This window comes from Rattus norvegicus, chromosome 1 (assembly GCF_021556685.1).
Source record: "Rattus norvegicus strain SHRSP/BbbUtx chromosome 1, alternate assembly SHRSP_T2T, whole genome shotgun sequence".
NCBI classification, from domain to species: Eukaryota; Metazoa; Chordata; class Mammalia; order Rodentia; family Muridae; genus Rattus; species Rattus norvegicus.
This window is the reverse complement of record NC_141534.1, coordinates 209,260,366-209,280,456: the sequence shown is the minus strand read 5'-3', so window position 1 is coordinate 209,280,456 and position 20,091 is coordinate 209,260,366. Positions and strand designations below refer to the sequence as shown.

Genomic DNA, 20,091 nt, shown 5'->3' with positions numbered 1-20,091 from the left:
CTCCCTGGGAACTGACATCCTGCTTGGCAGACAGACATGTATGGGGTAATAACATCCTGGTTGGAAAGTTAAGACAGGGATGTTAGGTAAGTCAAGTCCTCTGCCAGAGTTAAATACCCCAACCAATGGGATCAGAGTACGTGTACAACAAAAACATATTTCTAAGGAAATCCCCCATCTCTAAATCCTGATGGGTGGAATAACTTGGCACAGATGTTTGTGGATTTTAGGCTCAAAAGCTCTACAGGATCTTAACTCAACGTCAAGGCCTGATGGGTCAGTCTTGGGGTGTGGCATTCAATAAACCACCCCTATTTGACTGAGACCAGTGCTTGAGTGGTTTGTGTGGTGATTCCAAGACTCGACACTTGTTAGATAGGGATGATAACAAACTGGGGAGACTGAGGCAGGAGTGTAAGTCTAGTCTGGACTGCAAAGTGAGGTCCTGTTTTTAAAACAGAGCAAGAAACGTGGGTGTATTAGTGCACACTTGTAATTCCAGCACAGGGAAGGTTTGTCTGGGGGGATTTGGGATTCGAGGTCATTCTGGGATAGCTAGTCCTAAGCTAACTTGGACTCCAGGATACCCTGTACAAACAAAAACAATAATAAAACATTTCAAATTAATTGGAGGTGTGTGCGCACACGTGGAGGTTAGAGGTCAGCACCAGATGTCTCCCTAACTGCTCCGCACCTTCTTTTCAGAGGCAGGGTGTTTTACTGAACCTGGAGTTTACTGGATAAGCTAGGCAGCAAGCACAGGATCTCCCCAACTGGAATTACTGGTATGTCCTGATGGCCCTGTTTTTGTCTGTGGATTCTTGGGATTGAACTCAGACTCATATAAAGTACTATCAAGCGCCTTACTAACCAAGCCATCTCCCCAGGCGGGCTGATCTCAAAGTCACTATGTAGGGAGGATGACCTTGAACTTGTGATCCTCCCACCTCTACTTTCTGATTCCTGAATTACAGTTGTCTGTGCTGTGCTGCTGGAGATTGAATCCAGGGCTTTGACTATGCTAGACAAGCACTTCACCAACTCAGCTACATTCCTAGACTGAAACTAGATTTAAATATAAAGCTCAAGTTAAAACCTATAGGGGCAGTGGTGGTCCATGCCTTTAATCCCAGCACTCAGGAGGCAGAAGCAGAGGGCTCTCTGTGAGTTCAAGGCCAGCCTGGTCTACAGAGTGGGTTCCAGGACAGCCAGGGCTACACAGAGAAACCCTGCCTTGAGGGGGAAAAAAAACTATAGAAGAAAAGATGGGAGAAAATCCTTGTGACCTGGAATTAGACAAATAACCAAGCAAGCAATGTGAATTTTGTCAGCATTGAAAACTCCCAGGCACAGGATGAAAGGTAATATTAGCAAGCTATATATCCAGCAAGCACCTTGTACATATGAAAATTTCAACATTTTTTATAAAATATACAAAGAACTCTCAAAATCCAACAGCGATAACATCGAAAGAAATAAAACTCTTAAAAAAAAATACCGGGGGCTGGAGAGATGGCTCAGTGGTTAAGAGTACTGACTACTCTTCCAGAGGTCCTGAGTTCAAATCCCAGCAACCACATGGTGGCTCACAACCATCTGTAAAGAGATCCGATGCCCTCTTCTGGTGTATGTGAAGACAGCTACAGTGTACTTATATATAATAAATGAATGAATAAATCTTAAAAAAAAAAAATACCGGGCTGGAGGGATGGCTCAGTGGCTTAAGAGCATTGACTGCTCTTCCAGAGGTCCTGCGTTCAATTCCCAGCAACCGCATGGTGGCTCACAACCATCTGTAATGGGATCCAATGCCCTCTTCTGGTGTGTCTGAAGACAGCTACAGTGTTGTACTCAAATAAAAAGTGAATAAATAAAAAGTGTTTTTTTAAAAAAAAAATACCCTATGAAGGGCTGAAGAGATGGCTCAGTGGCTAAGAGCACTGACTGTTCTTCCAGGGGTCCTGAGTTCAATTCCCAGCAACCACATGGTGGTTCACAACCATCTATGATGAGGATCTGATGTCCTCTTCTGGTGTCTGAAGATGGAGACAGTGTGCTCATATAAATAAAATAAAATGCATAAATAATTTAAAAAAACTTTATTAAGGGGCGGGAGTGATGGCTTAGCTCTTAAGACTACTGGTCCTAAGTTCAATTCCCAACAACCACAGGGTGGCTCACAACCATCTCTAAAGGATCCAATTCCCTCTTCTGGCACGCAGACGTGCATGCAAGCAGGGCGCATGCAGACACTCAGATACATAAAATACATCAACAAATAGATGGTTTTAAAAACTCCCTTTAAATGTAAATGTAGAAATTCTTGGCACTGGCCACCCTTCCAGGGGACAGGGCCCTTGCTCCCAGCACACACATGGCAGCTCAAACTGTCTGTAACTTCAGTTTCAGGGGATCCAACACCCTCTTCTGCCCTCTGAAGGCATCTGAACACATGTGGTGCACATACACACACAGAAGCAAAACACTCACACACATGAATAGAAATAAAGAAGTCTTGGTCCCCGTATCAGCAATGAGGTGGTCCTGCAATAAAGGCTATTGAGGAAAAAAAAAAAAAAAGAAGTCTTTTTTTTTTTTTGGTTCTTTTTTTCGGAGCTGGGGACCGAACCCAGGGCCTTGTGCTTCCTAGGTAAGCACTCTACCACTGAGCTAAATCCCCAGCCCCAAAAGAAGTCTTTAAAAAAAAAACTCAGAGGGTGTTGGGGATTTAGCTCAGTGGTAGAGCGCTTGCCTAGGAAGTGCAAGGCCCTGGGTTCGGTCCCCAGCTCCGGAAAAAAAAAAAGAACAACAACAAAAAAAAAAAATTCAAAGAAAAGACAGCAAAATTCCACTGCAGTTTTTTTTAGTTTTTAATTTTTATTTATATGAGTACACTATAGCTGTCTTAAGACACACCAGGGGGTTGGGGATTTAGCTCAGTGGTAGAGCGCTTGCCTAGCAAGCACAAGGCCCTGGGTTCAGTCCTCAGCTCCGGGGGGGGGGGGGGGGTGGGGGTGGGGGGTGGGAGGGGTGGGGGGTGGGGGGGTGGGGGGAGACACCAGAAGAGGGCACCAGAAGAGGGCACCAGATCTCATTACAGATGGTTGCGAACCACCATGTTTGCTGGGAATTGAACTCTGGACCTCTGGAAGAGCAGCTGGTGCTCTTAACCACTGAGCCATCTCTCTGGCCCCCCACTGCAGTTTTTCAGGAATTATGCACTGTGACCAAGTCTGCAAGAGTTCCAGAGTGAAACACAATACAGCACATCATGCTAATAGAACAAAGAAAAACCCCACAGGAGCTCAAGTCCTGTTTTATTTCTCGAACATGTCATGAGCTGACCCAGGACCATCTCAACTGAACCAGAAAAAGCATTTTGCAGAAATCTACCACCCCAAACCAGGTGCAATGGCACATACAAGAAGTTCAAGAAGCTAAGGCAGGAGGATTGCAAGTTTGAGGGCAGTGTGGGCTGCCTGGGGAGATCTTGTCTGAGAATACTAAGATCTGGGAATGCAACTCACTGGCCAAGTCCTTGTCCAGTCTGTCCAACACCCTGGCCCTGGGTTCCATCCCCAACATGGGGGAGGCACGGGACAATTTGAAACATTTTTTAAAGGATTTATTTTATGTATGTTAGTACTCTATCTGCATGTACACCTCCATGCCAGAAGAGGGAGTCAGATCCCATTACAGATGGTCGTGAGCCACCTTGTGGTTGCCAGGATTTGAACTCAGGACCTCCGGAAGAGCAGCCAATGCTCTTAGCCACTGAGCCCTCTCTCCAGCCCTCAAAACATTCTTACTCATTAGGACAACAAAACAAACAATAGAAATATGTGGAGGGGACCGGTGGGGACTGGGAAGAGGCCTGAGATGGAGGTGGGCGGGGAGATGGCTAAGGTCTTAAAGCGAGCGGTGCTGTACACCGAGGGCCAGACTTGACTTCAGAGTCTCAGAAACCACATACATACATGGAGACTGGCTGCGATTCCAGCCATGTAAAGCAGAAACAGACAGGACATAGCCAGAGCAAGCTGGCTACTGAGACTAGGCTGAGTGGCAAGCTCTGGGATAGACCAAGAGACCCCGCCTCAGTGACCGAGGCAGGAGAATGACGGAGAGTAATTCCTGACACCAGCCTTGGATCTCCTTGTGAACAGGCACACCCACATGTGTTCACACTCACACGTGTTCACATACATGTAAAGCATGCATGTATACTTGCACACAATACACACCTGCGCACACACACGGTCTATAACCCCACAACCTTCTGGAGTTAAAACTTATCCAGACTGAGACAGGCCATGCTCCCCAGTGAGTCCCAGCCATCATTATGAAGTAGGTAGGAAGACCAAGGATATTATAAATGTAGTTTGAAAGACTCCTTGTAAACTGATAGACGGGAAGCCACAGACGTCCGTCTGTACCTGTACTTTCTGGATACTTTATTGAGTTCTTATATCTACCGCCCTTATCCCTTCTAACGCCCCAACACTGGGTAGGAGAGAAAGGTTATTGGGCAAAGGGGGCATAGACCTCTTTAGACTACTTCTTGCTGACTAGGGGCATTGAGTTCCTTGAGGCAAGTTCAACCTTCCTTGTCAGGATATCCAATTTCTTCTTCTCGTCTCTTTGCTCGTGACCACTTGAGGAATTGCAACAACAGGAACTGGCAGCAGCCTCTGCCTCACTCAGGGCTCTGTTATCTTAATAGCCTCTTAAGAGTTCCCAGAATTCCAAAAGTAAAATCTGCCAGAGCACGAGACAAATCACAGTCAGCTGCTGTAGACAATCTGAAGCAGCCCCATATCAGACACCTGGGATTAAAACAAAAGCATAATCATAGAACAACTAACTGGCTTTTAAAAGAAACCAAAAGTCTCACTACAGTCGTCACCATTCACGTTGGCAGGCCTGAATCAATTAGTAATCTTAAACCGGTGAAATGTTTCCAGAAAAACCACACAGCCCTGTTTCAGGGGCCCAAGCCCCATTTCATAACTTGCTCTGGGTTCATGTGACTTGATCTATCTGCCTCTGGAGCACCTGGGAAAAAAAACCCGGATAGTGATCACCTTTGTCCCCGTGTCAAGGTAAGCTCCTCCATAGTTGCCTGTCTACCTTATTTGGTCACCATCAGGGTGATGGAGAATAAAACCAGTGTCATGTGCTTGTCCCTAAAGAACAATATGTCCTTTACAACCATTAGCCACAGGCAAACAGGCTCTGGCCAGCCTTGTAAGTATCCTTGTGCATATGACCTCTGCAAACTGTGTGAGCGCTGGGAGAAATGCATGGATGTGGAGGACATAGGTGTGGCCTTCCTGATAGCTGGGGGCACAAGTTCTGTGGTCCCAGGACTGGTACACTTCCTGTGCCAGGGCTTGGTCCCTCCTCCCCCAAGGCTCCGTGATGTTTTAAAGTGAAAAGGGGATAAAGGGCAGACAGAAAGCACCCCTGTGATTTCTGGTCTCAGGAAGGCACTGAATTGGTGACTAGGAACTGTGAGGCTTCATAAGCCCACACGAGAGAAGCCCATCTTCATCTGTAGGAGAGGCTAGATGCTAAATTTGGTGTGAGAAACCACTTGAACCCCTAGTTTTCAGGCAATGAACACGTTTTTCTTTTCTTTTTTTAAAAAATAGATTTATTTATTATTTATTTAATGTGAGTACACTGTTGCTCTCAGACACACCAGAAGAGGACATCAGATTGATCCCATCACAGATGATTGTGAGCCACCATGTGGTTGCTGGGATTTGAACTCAGGACCTCTGGAAGAGCAGTCAGTGCTCTTAACCATTGAGCCATCTCTCCAGCCCCGAGCACGTTTTTCAACACCTGTAAGTGACACCTGTGACTTCTGCTTCAAGGCTGTGCGACCCTTGCACATTGCTGGACACTGTTAGCCAGCATGAGGGCCACTCAGATCATTGGCGCTGACCGTCCCCGGCATGGCTGAACTTTTGTTTCTCCAACAACATAGCCCAGAATGTACTCTGGCTCAATGTGGGCTGAGCCCGACATTCTCAAGAAGGACCTGCGGGAGGCTGTGGCTCAATTCAAGACCAGACCTAGGGCCAAGGGTCTTGGCAGAGCCTTGACAGCTCAGCCACAGGAAGTCTCCCACAAGGCACCCAGCACTTAGCCCGACTTTTACATCACCGATAAAGTCCGGGCTCTCCTGCATCAGCAGCAGCCAAGAAAATGCTCCACAGACATGTCCAACTAACGGAGGCAGAGCCACAGAGCATCCCTGTTCCTAGGTGTATCTAGGCTTGTGCTAAGCTGGCGAAAGCTATGGCATAGTCTAGGCTTAGCCTTAAACTCACTTTTGGTCTTTTTTTTTTTTTTTTTCTTTTTTCCGGAGCTGGGGACCGAACCCAGGGCCTTGAGCTTGCTAGGCAAGTGCTCTACCACTGAGCTAAATCCCCAACCCCCCTTAAACTCACATTCTTCCTGCCTCAGCTCCCCAGGATTATAGGGGAAAGCCGCCATGCCCACTTTATAATCGAAGTCATTGTAACTCACCACTAGAGCCTACCACACAACTAGAACACATGACATTTTGCTTTGCTCCTGGTTTCCCATGTGCATTGGCAAAGCAGTCTCTCAGGGGCCATCCTTTTTGTTTGTTTGAGACAGGGTCACTTTTTTTTTAGCCCTGGCTGGCCTGGAATTCTCTATATAGACGAGGCTGGCCTCAAATTTACGCAGATCCTCCTGCTTCTCCCTTTTAAATTCTGGGATTAGAATCAAACAACAGCCGCTCTCTCTCAGAGTCTTTCTTTCTTTCTATATGTAAATACACTGTCACACCAGAAGAGAGCCTCGGATCCCATTACAGATGGTTGTGACCCACCGTGTAGTTACTGAGAGTTGAACTCAGGACCCCTGGAAGAGCAGTCAGTGCTTTTAACTGCTGAGCCATCTCTCCAGCCCCCTCAGTCTTTCATAAGCCCTTTCCAAACACAACCTCAAACAGCTATGCCATCCTCCTCTGGCCTCCATGTATAGTGGTTGCCACAGGGCGGTAGCCATTGCCCTAGTACCTCCCCTTGGCCTGACAGTCTATCTTCCTGATGAGATCCTGTGCACATCAGGATGCCTGGCAGGCAGAGGACTACCTCATGCCTCCCACCGTTCTTGTAGGTCACTGCTCACTAACCACCTGTCTTCTCCCTTCTGCTTATTTACTTAGGGATTTTATTTTAATGTCACTTCTATGGTTCCATTGGTCAGGACTGACATATGTCCCCACCCCCACTCCCATCCGCTCCTGTAGTCCTGAGTATTGAACCTGGGCCTCATGCATATTAAGCAAACACTCTTATCACTGAGCTGTGTCTGTGGCTCTAACACACACACACACACACACACACACACACACACACATGCACGCATGCATGCACACACGTGCATGCACACATGCGTACACACATTTTATAGCAGCTTTATTTATAGTTGTCCGAGCTTGGAAACAAGGCAAATGCCCTTCACTGGGTGAATGGATAAACACACTGGTCCATTCAAACAGTGGAACATTGCTAAGCCCTAGAAAGAGCTGAGCTACTGAGCCATGAAAAGATTCAAAGCAGATGTAAATGATTATTGCCAAATGAAAGAGGCCAGTGTGGGACCGGCAAGGTGGCTCAGTGGGTAAAGGCCCTCACTGCCAAATCTGCCCACCTGAGTTTGATCCCTGGAACCCACAAAGAAGGAGAAAGCCAAGCCCTACAGGCTGCTCTCTGACTTCTATGCACCCACCCACCTACCCAGTCACACACAGGTAGATGTAAATTCTGAAATTTAGAAGCCATTGTGAAAAGGATGCCAGCTGTGCTTCCAGCCCTGCCACCAGAGGGGCAACACTGCCTGATCAGTGAAGAAATCAGGAGTCTGCGGACAGAAGGGATAAGGTTGCATAGGGACTGCTCAGGGCTGTGACACTACTGCGTTTGATACTTTGAAACTGGATCCATGCCCATTTTCACTGCCCAGACCAACAGAATGACAAAGTGGCCCCTAGTGACAATTGCAGGGCTTCCGATACTGCTGGGTGTTTCAAACCTGGTATGGCGGGACAAGCCATTAGTGCCAGCACTTGGGAGACAGATGCAGGTGGATCTCTGTGAGTTCTGCTCTACAGAGTGAGTTCCAGGACAGTGGGAAAAAGTTTTCTAAGGCATATGTGAGGGGCATAAGGGAACTGAGCCCTATACTTTCAGTTCTGTTTTTCTGTAAACTGAATGCTCTAAAACGTCTTCTAAGTGTTTTTTGAAAGCCTCCCGTAGAGGGTCAGGAATGGGGAGCTCATTTGACGGAGTGCTAGCATAGCCTGTGTGAAGCCCCAGGTGCCATTCCGAGCACCACGTAAAGCTAGACGTGTTGGCAGACCCCTGGGGTACATGAGACCTTGTCTCAAGAAATGCAAAGCAAAGAACTCCCAAGCTCAAAACTTAACCCCTTCCCCCAAAATGCAAGCAGAGATGGTCTTGGTGGCTCAGGTTTGCAATCTCTGCTTTTGAGAGGATAGGCAGGAAGATCGTTGAGGGTCCCAGATCAACTTGGGCTATACAGTAAGATCAAAGGCAGCCTGAGCTAAACAATCTTGTGTCCAAAAACAAAACAAAACAAAACCAAACACAAACCATTCGCAATAACGAAAACCATGTGATTTTTATCCAAGAGCTAGTTCCAAACTAACAGCTCGCTGGGTTTGCAATTTGATTTTAAGGATTATCTTTTGGGTTGGGTTTCAGTGCTGGGTGCCTTGGTGCATGCTAGACAAGTGTTCTCGCACTAAGGTCTGGGACTCCAGGTATGATCATGTTCTGCAAGTCTATTTGTCCCCAGTCCTCATCTATAGCTCCTCCTCCCCACTTCCCTAGAGTCTCTACACTCCTGCTTTTCTCTTGTTCTAACCCATCTCCGTTGTCTGCTACCAATATGAATAGACTGTTTTCTCCCATTTAAAAATGTAACCACAGGGCCTGAGAGGATTCCCATTTTGTTTTGGGTGATGGGCTGCCCTTAAGGCGGTTCTCTGTATTCGTCCACCCTGCCCTGGCTTTTTCGGGAGCCCTAGGACATTGGTCTCCCTTTCTCCTCAGTTGTCTGTCTGCCACGCCTAGGCTCCTCAAGACACCTAAAGCCCCCTTCCAGACATGAGTGCGGTAGGGTCTTGGTCTAGTCTAGGCTCCAATGTGGATTGAAGCCTCACAGTGCGGTTCTCTCTGCCTGTCCTGAACTGCCACCTCCTGTTCCCTAACCCTGGTCCCAGATGGAGATGTCCATTTCGCTACCTGGTAGCACTACCCCTCTACTTCCTCCCGCCCAGCCAGTTGAGGGGCGCCAACACGGCGGTAGGGACAGGAGGAGGCCGGACGACAGCTGGGGGGGCGGCCCTGACCTTCCCGCAATCGATGGGGTGCGGCCGGCCGCGCGGAGCCGGGGCGGTGCCGGAGCCCCCCGCCTGCGGGTCGGGCAGCTATAAAGCGGTGGCGCGGGGCTCAGGCTGAAGGTGCAGCATTTATCACACCCAGAACCCGACCATGGAGCCTCTACTGCCCACGCCGCCGCTACTGCTGCTGCTGCTGCTGCTGCTCTCAAGTTCTTTCGTGCTTCCTGCACCTCCCAGGTGAGCGGGGTCGGGAATTGGTTTCATCCCGGCCACGCCCACCCCTCGGTTTCCGACTCTTAAGGCTCCACCCCTCCCCAGGACCCCAAGACACTCGGACGGGACGTTCACCAGCGAGCTCAGCCGCTTGCAGGACAGTGCCAGGCTGCAGCGCCTGCTGCAGGGTCTGGTGGGGAAGCGCAGGTGAGCCAGCACTAGGTAGAATTTTCCAGACCTGCTGGTATGGGACAGGCCTGTCACATCCCAGTACACCACTAATTCTACTTTGGGCTTGGGGGTGGGGGGCAGCGAGGAGGACACAGAAAATATTCCAGAGAACAGCGTGGCCCGTCCCAAGCCATTAGAGGACCAACTCTGCTTGCTGTGGTCGAACACTCAGGCCCTACAGGATTGGTGAGCACTCCATCCTCAGCTGGATTCCTAAGTCCCTAGCCATGTGGGTGCCTGCACTCTGGTGGCCAGTCACTAGCCCCCTCACCAGCTATCTCCCTCCACAGGCTTCTGCCCAGGCTGTCCCTGGATGGGTCCCTGTCTCTCTGGCTGCCTCCTGGACCAAGGCCTGCTGTCGACCATTCAGAGTGGACTGAAACAACCAGGCAGCCCAGATGAGGGAGGAAGGGGAGTCTCCAGGAGCCTGACTGGAGTAGGGATTGGTTGTCCTTGGCATCAATAAAGAAGGAATTTAGACCCTGGTCTTTTAGCTCATGGTGTGTGATATCTGATAAAATCAAGGCAGTCTCTGCTCCGTGAACCTGGCAGGCTTGGACGGATCCATCCATCTCATTCAGTGACTAGGACCACACCCAGTTGTTGCCCTTTGAACCTGGAAAGCCAGCTAGGGCATTTTTTATCTCTGACATCAGCTGAACCCCTCTTTTCCTAGCTGAATTCCCTAGAGTCCAACCCTGCCCTGTGGTTCATTTAGCAAAATCTCCAGGGATCAAGGATCCCCACCCTGGCCTAGCCATGTGGTCAGGGTAAATGAAGTGGTGAGGAGGAGGCTCAGGCAGGAGTGGGAGGACCTGAGTTCATCCTATGTGGTCATGGCCCAGCCATGAGGCCTGGCCGGTGATGTCATCTCTCAGTGGGCGGCTGTGGTGAGACAGTGCCCAGTTCTGACAGAGAGAGGCCTGGAGCTTTGGGAAGGTTTTCAGACATCTAAAGCAAAAGACCCAGAGTAATGAGGGAGGGCTATGTAGGCCCTTTCAACAGAACACCCCCTACCATTCTCCTGGCCCCACTTAGGGGCTTCCTCTCATCTCTGAGAGCTTGTAGGGCAGAGGAGAGGAAGCAAGAGAGGAGGAAGCAGGTCTAATGGAGGGCTGGGTTGTGTCCTCTGGGATTCTTGTCTTCCATCAGATACTGGCTCCCCAAACCCCAGCTCCTCCAGTGGTTGAAAGGTTCTATTTGCATCTTACCACCCACCAAGGCTCTGCCAGGCCCTACCCTGGGGGCACTGCTGTGTTTCTCAGACAGCAGGAGCAGCTGACTGGGACACAGCCTTGTCCTTTGGGAGTGGAAGAGGGAAGGCAGGTAACATAACAGAGCTCCAGTGATTTTCTAAAATAAACATTGAAGAGAAAGAGAGGAGATGAGGGTCACAGTGGACCCAAGACCAATGGCTCAGCCCGCATCCCTGTTCTTGCTCCCAGTTCCCCAGCCCTGCCCCAGCTCCCCAGACCTATGGCTCCATCCCCGAGTCCTGCTTCAGCCCCCAACCCTGACTCAGCCTCCTTAGGTCTATGGCTCCAGAGCCTTGCCCTGGCTTCCCACGCCTATTCTCCACTCCTGGTTCTCAAGATTTTTTACACCTTATGTGTGGTGCCTGTAAGTTGAGTCCTCAGCTAACTTCCTGGAAGTCCAAGCTGCAATATGACCTCATGTCCCCTGTTAGTGCCGGCCGGCCAGCGGGATCCCCCTTGGTAGAGGCCATCTGTAAAGGATCATAAAATGAGGCGGTGCCTGGCAGGGGCGAAGGTCGCCAAGGCAGGAATTGTACCAGCCCTGGAGCAGGAATTGTACCAGCCCTGGAACCAAGCCGGCCGGACCCTTCTTCCAGGTGACAGCTGCCACCATGGGGGCTCCGGCCCTCCTGTGGCCTCCCCTGCTGTTGCCATTGCTCACGGTGCTGTTTGGCCACCTTCCAGGGACCTTGGCCCAGGCTCAGGGTAGGTACTGAACATGGGCAGGATGGGTGGGTGGCAGAGCTGGGCTGGGAGGAACCAACTTCTCCTTTGCAACTTTCTAGTCTGCTCTGCGAACCAGACCGTGTTTACAATGAACGAGAACACCACTGTTTCTGGGCCACTGGCGGACATTTTTGTCCCAGAAGACCAGTATGTGACCTTGGGACAGTTGTCCACCCCTAATGCCTTTAAGGTTGAGGGCAATAAGCTGTTTCTCATCGTGACTCCAGATTATGAGGTACAGACTGTAGACCGAATAGAATATGCCTTCATGGGGACACAAATGGGCATCCACTCCCCTAACCTGGGAAAGATTCAGGGAAAGAGGGACTGAAGGGATCTATATGCTCCTGGCAGTGAGGAGCCCTTTCAGGCCCAGTGGTTGGTTAGATGGTTGGTTGGTTGGTTGGTTGGTACTGAGGGGTAGGGCCATAAGGGGACAAAGTTGCCAAATGTCCCCTATACCCAGGATTTCCCACAGATGACTGGGGCGCTGGAGCGCTCCCTGCTCTCCTAGCTGTACTCTCCTATCCTATAGGAGGATAGTTCCCTATGTGGCAAGTGACTCATAGGGCCCCTGGCTTTATCCTCAGGAAAACTCTTTGCTGGAGGCAGTCCTGGAGTGTAAGAGAGGAGATACTTTGGTAAGTTAACCCCATTACCTGACCACCTGGGCCTTTTGTCAGAGTACCCCAAGACCACTCCTCCAAGACCTTACCCCCAGGGAGTCTGAACATCAACTCTCTCCTAGCCACTTCCATGATTCTTTTAGCCTAGATTCTGCCCTGAGCTCCAGACTCAAACTCAGCTAACGTAGAGCCCAGTATTAAGTCAGTACCTTGAGACCCTAAGTAGGCCCCTCACCCCTCACCTGGGAGACACCTTCACCTGCCAGCCACTTCTGATGTCACCCCATCCAAGGAACACTGTTGGCACGGTTGACTGTACCTCAGTTAGAGTCGGATTTACTCTTCCTACCTCTAGTCCGTCCCATGGGGCCCTGGCCAGTGGCTCTCCTTTCTGACCCTTCTTGCACATCCACTTGCTGTTCTTGTCCTTGGCCCTCCTCTATTCCCTCTCTACACAGGGAATCCCGAAAGCTCATAGCCACAACCCCATGCAGCCTCACAGAAACTTCCACATTTTCTTACTGGAAGTCAAAGTCAAATGCACAAGTGGGTGGGCAAGGCTGTGGTATGCAGACACTGACCTGGTGTGCAAATTCATTTTGATGCCTAACCCTCCTACTTTATACTGTCCCCTACCCTATCCCATACATCTTATCCTCCATCAATAGCCTTTTACTAAAGGACACTAGAAGAAGTAACAGGCCCCACACACTTCCTGCTTCACTGTGAGCAACTCTCACACCCTGCACTCCTGCCGGGCACCACGACATGTTACCCACACACATCTTGGCCTATGTCTCTAATAGATCATAATAATTAAAAACAAAACGAAATTCTTTTTTGGGTAAAGTTTAGTGTTAGACTTCTGTCTTAATCAGGGTTTCTATTCCTGCACCAATATTATGACCAAGAAGCAAGCTGGGGAGGAAAGGGTTATTCAGCTTACACTTCCACATTGCTGTTCATCACCAAAGGAAGTCAGGACAGGAACTCAAGTAGGTCAGGAAGCAGGAGCTGATGCAGAGGCCATGGAGGGATATTAGTTACTGGCTTTCTTTTTTTTCTTAAGATTTATTTATTTATTATGTATGAGTACACTGTAGCTGTCTTCAGACACACCAGAAGAGAGAGGGCATCAGATCCCATTACAGATGGTTGTGAGCCACCATGTGGTTGCTGGGAATTGAACTCAGGACCTCTGGAAGAGCAGTCAGCGCTCTTAACCACTGAGCCATCCCTCCAGCCCCATTGGGTTGCTTTCTTATAGAACCCAGGACCACTATCCCAGGGACAACACCATCCACAATGGGCTGGGCCCTCCCCTCTTGATCACTAGTTGAGAAAATGCCTTACAGCTGGATCTCATGGAGGCGTTTCCTCAACTGAGGCTCCTTTCTCTGTGATAACTCCAGCTTGTGTGAGGTTGACACACAAAACCAGCCAGGACAAATACCTGCCTAGTATGATTGAAGCCCTGTGCTCCACCTTCAACACACAAATATACTTCCCACACAGACACACAGACACACAAGAGACAGAGAGAGACAGAGACAGAAACAGAAAGACAGACAGAGAGAGACAGAGAGACAGAGAAAGAGACAGAGACACAGAGAGACAGAGAGGCACAGAGAGAGCCCTGGCCTTGACATCTGTCACAGCTGAGAAGAGCAGCTTTCCGTCTCTGTCCTCCAGCACCTGGCTGTGTTCATGTCTCCCTGGGTCTCAGGAAGGGCTGTCATGGGAATGAGCTGTTTGCTTTCGACCTGAAGGCCCTTTTCCCACTATCCTTTTGGAGACCTGTTTTTGAAGTCGTGAGATGCTGTTTTTCTCCCTTTGATATTTTGCTGGTTGTGCCCCCAGGATTGTCATTCTCTCTCTTCAGCGCACCCACCACATGCACGTGGCCACACTCTAAAACTTGTCTTTACAGTTTGAGTGCATTCCTCCTAGAACAGGAGCTCCTAGGCCATCACATTGTTGATGCCACCAGTGTCTGTGGAATGAAAGACAAAGAATGACTGACTAACTGAATGGATGAATGAATGAATGAACAGATAAGAAGAGGAAGGAATGAATGATGGGGGGCATCAGAGCATTCTCCTCAGCCAGGGGCTGACCCTGGTGACTTTGCTGCAGGTGACACAGTTCAGGGTGTTTGTGGCTGTCCTGGACATCAATGACAATGCACCAGAATTCCCCTTTACAATCAAGGAATATAATGTATCGGAGGTGAGTCCAGTCTGAACCAGTGCTGTCTGAGTATGGGGAAGGCAGGGGGACATAGGGGTCTCTGGGAGACAACATCAGGGAGATCTATATACAGAAGCTACAGCATGGCTGGACCAACCTCTTCCTCTCCATCCCCAGGACACCAGAGTGAATACGATCGTCATCCCTGAGACAGAGCTGAAGGCTACAGATGCTGACAAAGATGACATCCTAGTCTACACTCTGCAGGAAGTGACCCCCGTCAGTGCTTCCCCATCCCCACACATTGCTGACAACCCCCACCCTTTCTGATGCCTCCAGGCCTCAGTTCATCCACCTTCCAGAGTCCAACCTTCTTCCCTTCCCACAGAATGCCAGCAAGTTCTTCTCCCTGGTGGGCATAAACTCCCCTGCTCTGAAGTTGGACCAGACCCTGGATTACTACAAGAGTCCGAACATGACCTTCAGGCTGCTGGCACGGGTAGGCAGATCACATCTTCCTGAGTCCTGGATGTTGTAGGCCCTGTCCACGCTGGGCCTAACCTATCAGGGGCTGGCTGTTACTACAGGATACTAGGGAAGAGAATGTAATTCCCAGCCATACGGCCACTGCCACCGTGGTCTTGAACGTGCTGCCAGCTGACCTACGGACCCCCTGGTTCCTGCCGTGCTCCTTTACGGATGACTACTTCTGCATTCAGGCCCAGTACCACACAGTTATCCCCACAGGACACAAACTGGTAATGGGAAGTGAGGAGGCCCAGGGTCAGACTTGAATCTAAGGCCAAGTCAGAAAATATTCAGGGTAGGGATCTGGCCGCCGTCCTGCACTCCTGGAGAGGCTTGTGGACAATTCTGTGATTTGTGAAACAAACCTGAATGAACAATTAATCAATCAATTAATCACCAATCAATCATTAAGTATCCTTCCCAGCCAGGTGGGGGTGGGGCATACAGACAAAAATCAGTGAGGAGTACATGTCGGCTGGGATGTGAGGAGCTCAGGGGCTGGGCTGATGCTGATAAGGATCTGCTAAGTCCTTGGTCAGCTGAGTCTCCTGAGGCCAGTGGTGTCCCTGGGCAGGCGGCATACACTGGGGCTACAACATTTCCTTCTTAGCTTCTTGTTGCCACTGAGTCCTGCTGTGGCTGCAGCTCTGTCCCAAGCAGGCACTGCTCCTCCCTCCAGGCTCCAATCCATGTTTCAGATCTTGAGGGACAACAAGAGAGTAAGAGCTGGGGCTCTTAAACCTCAAGATGTTCCTATTCTTACAGCCATCCCCTCTCATCTTGAGTCCTGGTCCCATCTATGCTGTGGACGGAGATCAGGCCATTAACCAGCCTATCGTCTACAGCATTATGATGGGTGAGTAACGGCTTAGCCCCACAGCACCTGGACCCCACAACAGAGGGACCAGACACCAAACTCCACCACGAATTCTCCCAGGAAACACGGATGACACATTTATCATCAACAAAGACGATGGCAACCTCACGATGGCCAAAAGTATCCCCAGCCCCATGACCTTCACCCTGGTGGTCAGGGTGGGTACCAGCACTGGATGAGAGAGGGGTCCCCTGTGGCCCCAGCTGTGGCCCCAGCTGCCTTAAATCCCAATACCCACTCCCGCTTCCCCTGACTCCTCAGGCTGAGCAGGCTGACATGGCTCGATACTCAGTGACTCAGGCCGTTGTGGAGGCTCGAGATGTCACTGGGAACCCACTCCAGTTCTCTCAGAGCCTGTACTTTGGCACGGTGGTACTGGGTTCTGAGGCTGGCACAGCAGTGAAGGACAAGACCTTCCCTTCAGAGATCCTGAGGATCCAGGCTCAGTACCTAGGCTTCCCGGTATGCAGTCCCTTCCTGTTTACCTACGAACCCTATAAGTATACCTGGACCCTCTGGCCTCCTCTCTCTGTGTAGACTACTTGGGATGGACTATAGAGTACCAGGCCTAGGTCTCACTGGAGTCTCATCTAGGACCTCAACTCGGCTGTCACATATCAAGTCACCAACTCCTCAGAATTCATCATGAATAAGGATATCTTGCTGACCACTGTGCCTATGGAGACAGAAAGAACAATCCGCATAGAGGTGGAGTGGGGATAAGGGGAGTAAGGTGTGGGGGTAAAAAGGGACCCAAGAGAACAAGTCCCTTTCCTGACCCAGGTAGAAGCTAACAATACTGTGACTAAAGACATAGCCACCACTATTGTGGAGATCCAGGTGTCAGAGCGAGAGCCGCCCTCCACAGGTGAGCACCCCCAGATCCCCAGGCAGGGTGGCTCCTCCTCTGGGACAGGCATATCTGGGGACAGAGGCAAACCCGAGTTCTGTACATGCCACCACCAGAGTCCCCCACACCCCCAGAAGCTGGAGGAACAACTGGGCCTTCAAGTAACACCACTTTGGAAACCCCCTCGACCTCTGGGACCTCTCAAGGACCTGCCACAACCAGCTCTGGGGGAAGTGCTGGCCCATTCCCACCTGCAGGCACAACTCTAAGCCCACTCACCTCTGCCCCAACTGTACCTGGGGGGTCCCCTACTCTTGGAATCAGCACCTCTCCCCAGACAGCTACTCCTGGTGGGGATGCAACACAGACCCCCAAACCAGGTACCTCTCAGCCAATGGTCCCCACTCCAGGGGCTAGCACCTCTTCTCAGCCAGCCACACCTAGTGGCAGCTCAACCCAGACCCCCAAACCAGGAACCTCTCAGCCAATGGTCCCCACTCCAGGGGCTAGCACCTCTTCTCAGCCAGCCACACCTAGTGGCAGCTCAACCCAGACCCCCAGGCCAGGAACCTCTCAGCCAATGGTCCCCACTCCAGGGGCCAGCACCTCTTCTCAGCCAGCCACACCTAGTGGCTCAACACAGACCCCCAAGCCAGGAACCTCTCAGCCGACAACCACTGGGCCCATATCAGGTAGTCTAACACGTTGCTCTGGAGTCACTGTCACCCTTAACTCAGACAGGGGTTCTAGGATGTGCTCTAGAAAAGGGTCCACCCGGGCTAGTCTGGCCTGACCACACTGACTATGGAGTCTGTGTCTAGCTCTAGACAGAGGGCACCAAGAGGTCATAATAGGTGAACTGAAGAAGGTACAGGGATACAGAAGCAGATTTTAAAGCCAGTGAGTCCCATAATTCCCAGGACAATCTGTATTTAGGGTCTTAGGTTAGGTAAGGGCACTATTCCAATAAGTAGGGAGAAACAAGATAAAAAAAAATGAATGTTATGGCTGTCAGAGTGTGCTAACAAATCCCTTTAATCCCAGCATTAGGGAGGTAGTGAAAGGCACACCTCTGTGAGTTTAAGTCTGGTCTAGCCAGGTCTACAGAATTTCACCCAGCTACAGAGAGAGAGAGAGAGAGAGAGAGAGAGAGAGAGAGAGAGAGAGAGAGAGAGAGAGAGAGAGAATATGTCTTAAAAATTTATGGCTGGATGTATTGATACATGCCTGTGATACTGGAGACACTTAGGCAGGAGGACCACTTAAGCCTAGGAATTCAGGGCTAGCCTGGGCAACATACTGAGGCAATTCTGCTAAAACAAAAACAAAAACAAAAAATCCAGGGCTGGGGAGATGACATACTTGGTAAAGTATTTGCCTTCCAAGCACGAGGACGTAAATTTGGTCCCCAGAAGCCACCTTATGCAGCTGAGCATTGGGATGTGTTGGGAAATCAGAGACAGAAAACCCTGGGGATTGCTGGCCAGGCGGCTTAGCCAGCTACAAGGCCAGCTGCAGGCCAGCGAGAGACCCTGACTTACAGAGTAAGACGCGGACTGGCAAGATGGCTCAGCGACTTGTCCGACAACCTGAGTCAGATCCCTGGGTCCTACAAATGCAGAAAACTGGCTTCTGCAAGTTTTCCTCTGACCACGACATGCACCATGACATGCAGCACCGACACAAATACACACATAAATAAACTTAACACACGCACACACAAGAGGTTCCTACCGAAAGGTCTTTAACTGATCACTCAGCTGTACCCACTGAACCTCGGAGTGTACAGGGTGACAAGGGGCCAGGCACAGCTAGCTGTCCCATGGAAGTGATCACCAGAGGCAGCTCTCCATGACTAACTTCTGCAAGTGTCACTGAGCCCTGCTCTGGTCTAAGTACAATGTGTATTCAAAATTGTGGTTGATGGCACATAAGTCAGAGGTCACCATAACTGTTTGCAGTGTGCCCTTGGAGGCCATCCTGGTGAATCAGAGGTCGGTGGTCATGTTACCAGGGGCTGTGGTATCCCCCAGGCAGGCTCCCTGCTGGAGGTAATAGCACCCATTCTCAGAACCTCAAGTCTAGATGGTGGGCCAGGAGAGGCCCGTCTTGTTCTTATGGTACCTCAGCCTGGCCCAGGGTGGGAAGGGAAGTTCTTAGGAGTGTTCCTACGGTAAGTGGCCATGGTCTCTTGGATACCAGGAGTAGGCGAGCTGGGTGATGGCCAGAGATTTTCCACGGTGGACATGGCAGTGTTGGGCGGGGTGCTAGGGGCACTGCTGTTGCTGGCCCTCATCTTCTTGATCATCCTCATCCATAAGCACTACCGACATCGGTTCACTTGCTGCTCTGGCAAGGCAAAGGTAAGGGTCTCTGGTTGGGTACTGGGTGAGGTAAAGTAGAAAGCAGACTAATAGGGCTGAGGAGTCACAGAAAAGGGACATGGAGGGATGAGTGGGAACAGCTGGGGAAAACAGGGCTTTATGAGGGAAAGAATCAGAGGTAGGCCAGGATGGGTGTTCTGACACCAAGTGGTAGGGGTGGGGTTCAGGGGAAGAGTGGGAGCCAAGCCGTGGGAGAAGGGTTCAGAAGGCACTTGTGGGAGTCATATCATTGCTGCTGATGCCTTTGTCCTTACTCCACCCTTAGGAGCCACAGCCAAGTGGCTATGACAACCTGACCTTCCTCCCAGACAACAAGGCCAAGTGGTCACCCACCTCCAACCGGAAGCCAGAGCCGGGCCCTGAGCCTGTCCAGCCGCCCCTCCGGCCTCCTAGTCCCATGTCTTCCAGTCCCACGCCCCCCAGCTCCATGCCTCCTAGCCCTCAGCCCAAAGCTTCCGGGTCTCCCAAGACAGTCCAGGCAGGGGACAGTCCTTCAGCCGTGAGGTCTATCCTGACTAAGGAGCGGCGGCCGGAGGGGGAGGGCGGCTACAAGGCTGTGTGGTTCGGCAAGGACATCGGGGCAGAGGCTGATGTGGTGGTTCTCAACGAACCCACCGCCGACGTGGACAGCGCCAGTGCCTCGGGAAGTGAGGGGAGCGATGATGATGATGACCCTGACCAGAAGAAGAGTCTCCGCCTTGGCGCAGTCGCAGACAACACTTACGTCTAGCTCAGCGCCCGGACTCTCCGCCCCAAGCCACTCCCCTTTCCTCCTCTAATTAAAGTAGCACTTTCGAA

At 50.7% G+C, this 20,091-nt stretch overlaps 2 protein-coding genes across 4 annotated transcripts; both read left to right on the top strand.

The window, feature by feature from the left end:
* Positions 1–9,530: 9,530 nt before the first annotated feature.
* Sct (secretin) lies at positions 9,531–10,342 on the top strand. The gene is made up of 4 exons (NM_022670.3): positions 9,531–9,649; positions 9,731–9,832; positions 9,938–10,042; positions 10,147–10,342. Exons 1-4 carry the CDS (start codon positions 9,564–9,566, stop codon positions 10,256–10,258), a joined length of 405 nt encoding a protein of 134 aa, NP_073161.1. The 5' UTR covers positions 9,531–9,563; the 3' UTR covers positions 10,259–10,342.
* Positions 10,343–11,637: 1,295 nt separating this feature from the next.
* Positions 11,638–20,091, top strand: Cdhr5 (cadherin-related family member 5). Of its 3 annotated transcripts, none has more exons than XM_087609548.1 (15): positions 11,638–11,817; positions 11,898–12,073; positions 12,429–12,479; positions 14,601–14,693; positions 14,832–14,933; positions 15,043–15,153; positions 15,242–15,412; positions 15,948–16,038; positions 16,120–16,217; positions 16,321–16,521; positions 16,654–16,767; positions 16,843–16,927; positions 17,026–17,289; positions 19,112–19,272; positions 19,559–20,091. In XM_087609548.1, exons 1-15 carry the CDS (start codon positions 11,724–11,726, stop codon positions 20,021–20,023), a joined length of 2,277 nt encoding a protein of 758 aa, XP_087465674.1. In that variant the 5' UTR covers positions 11,638–11,723; the 3' UTR covers positions 20,024–20,091.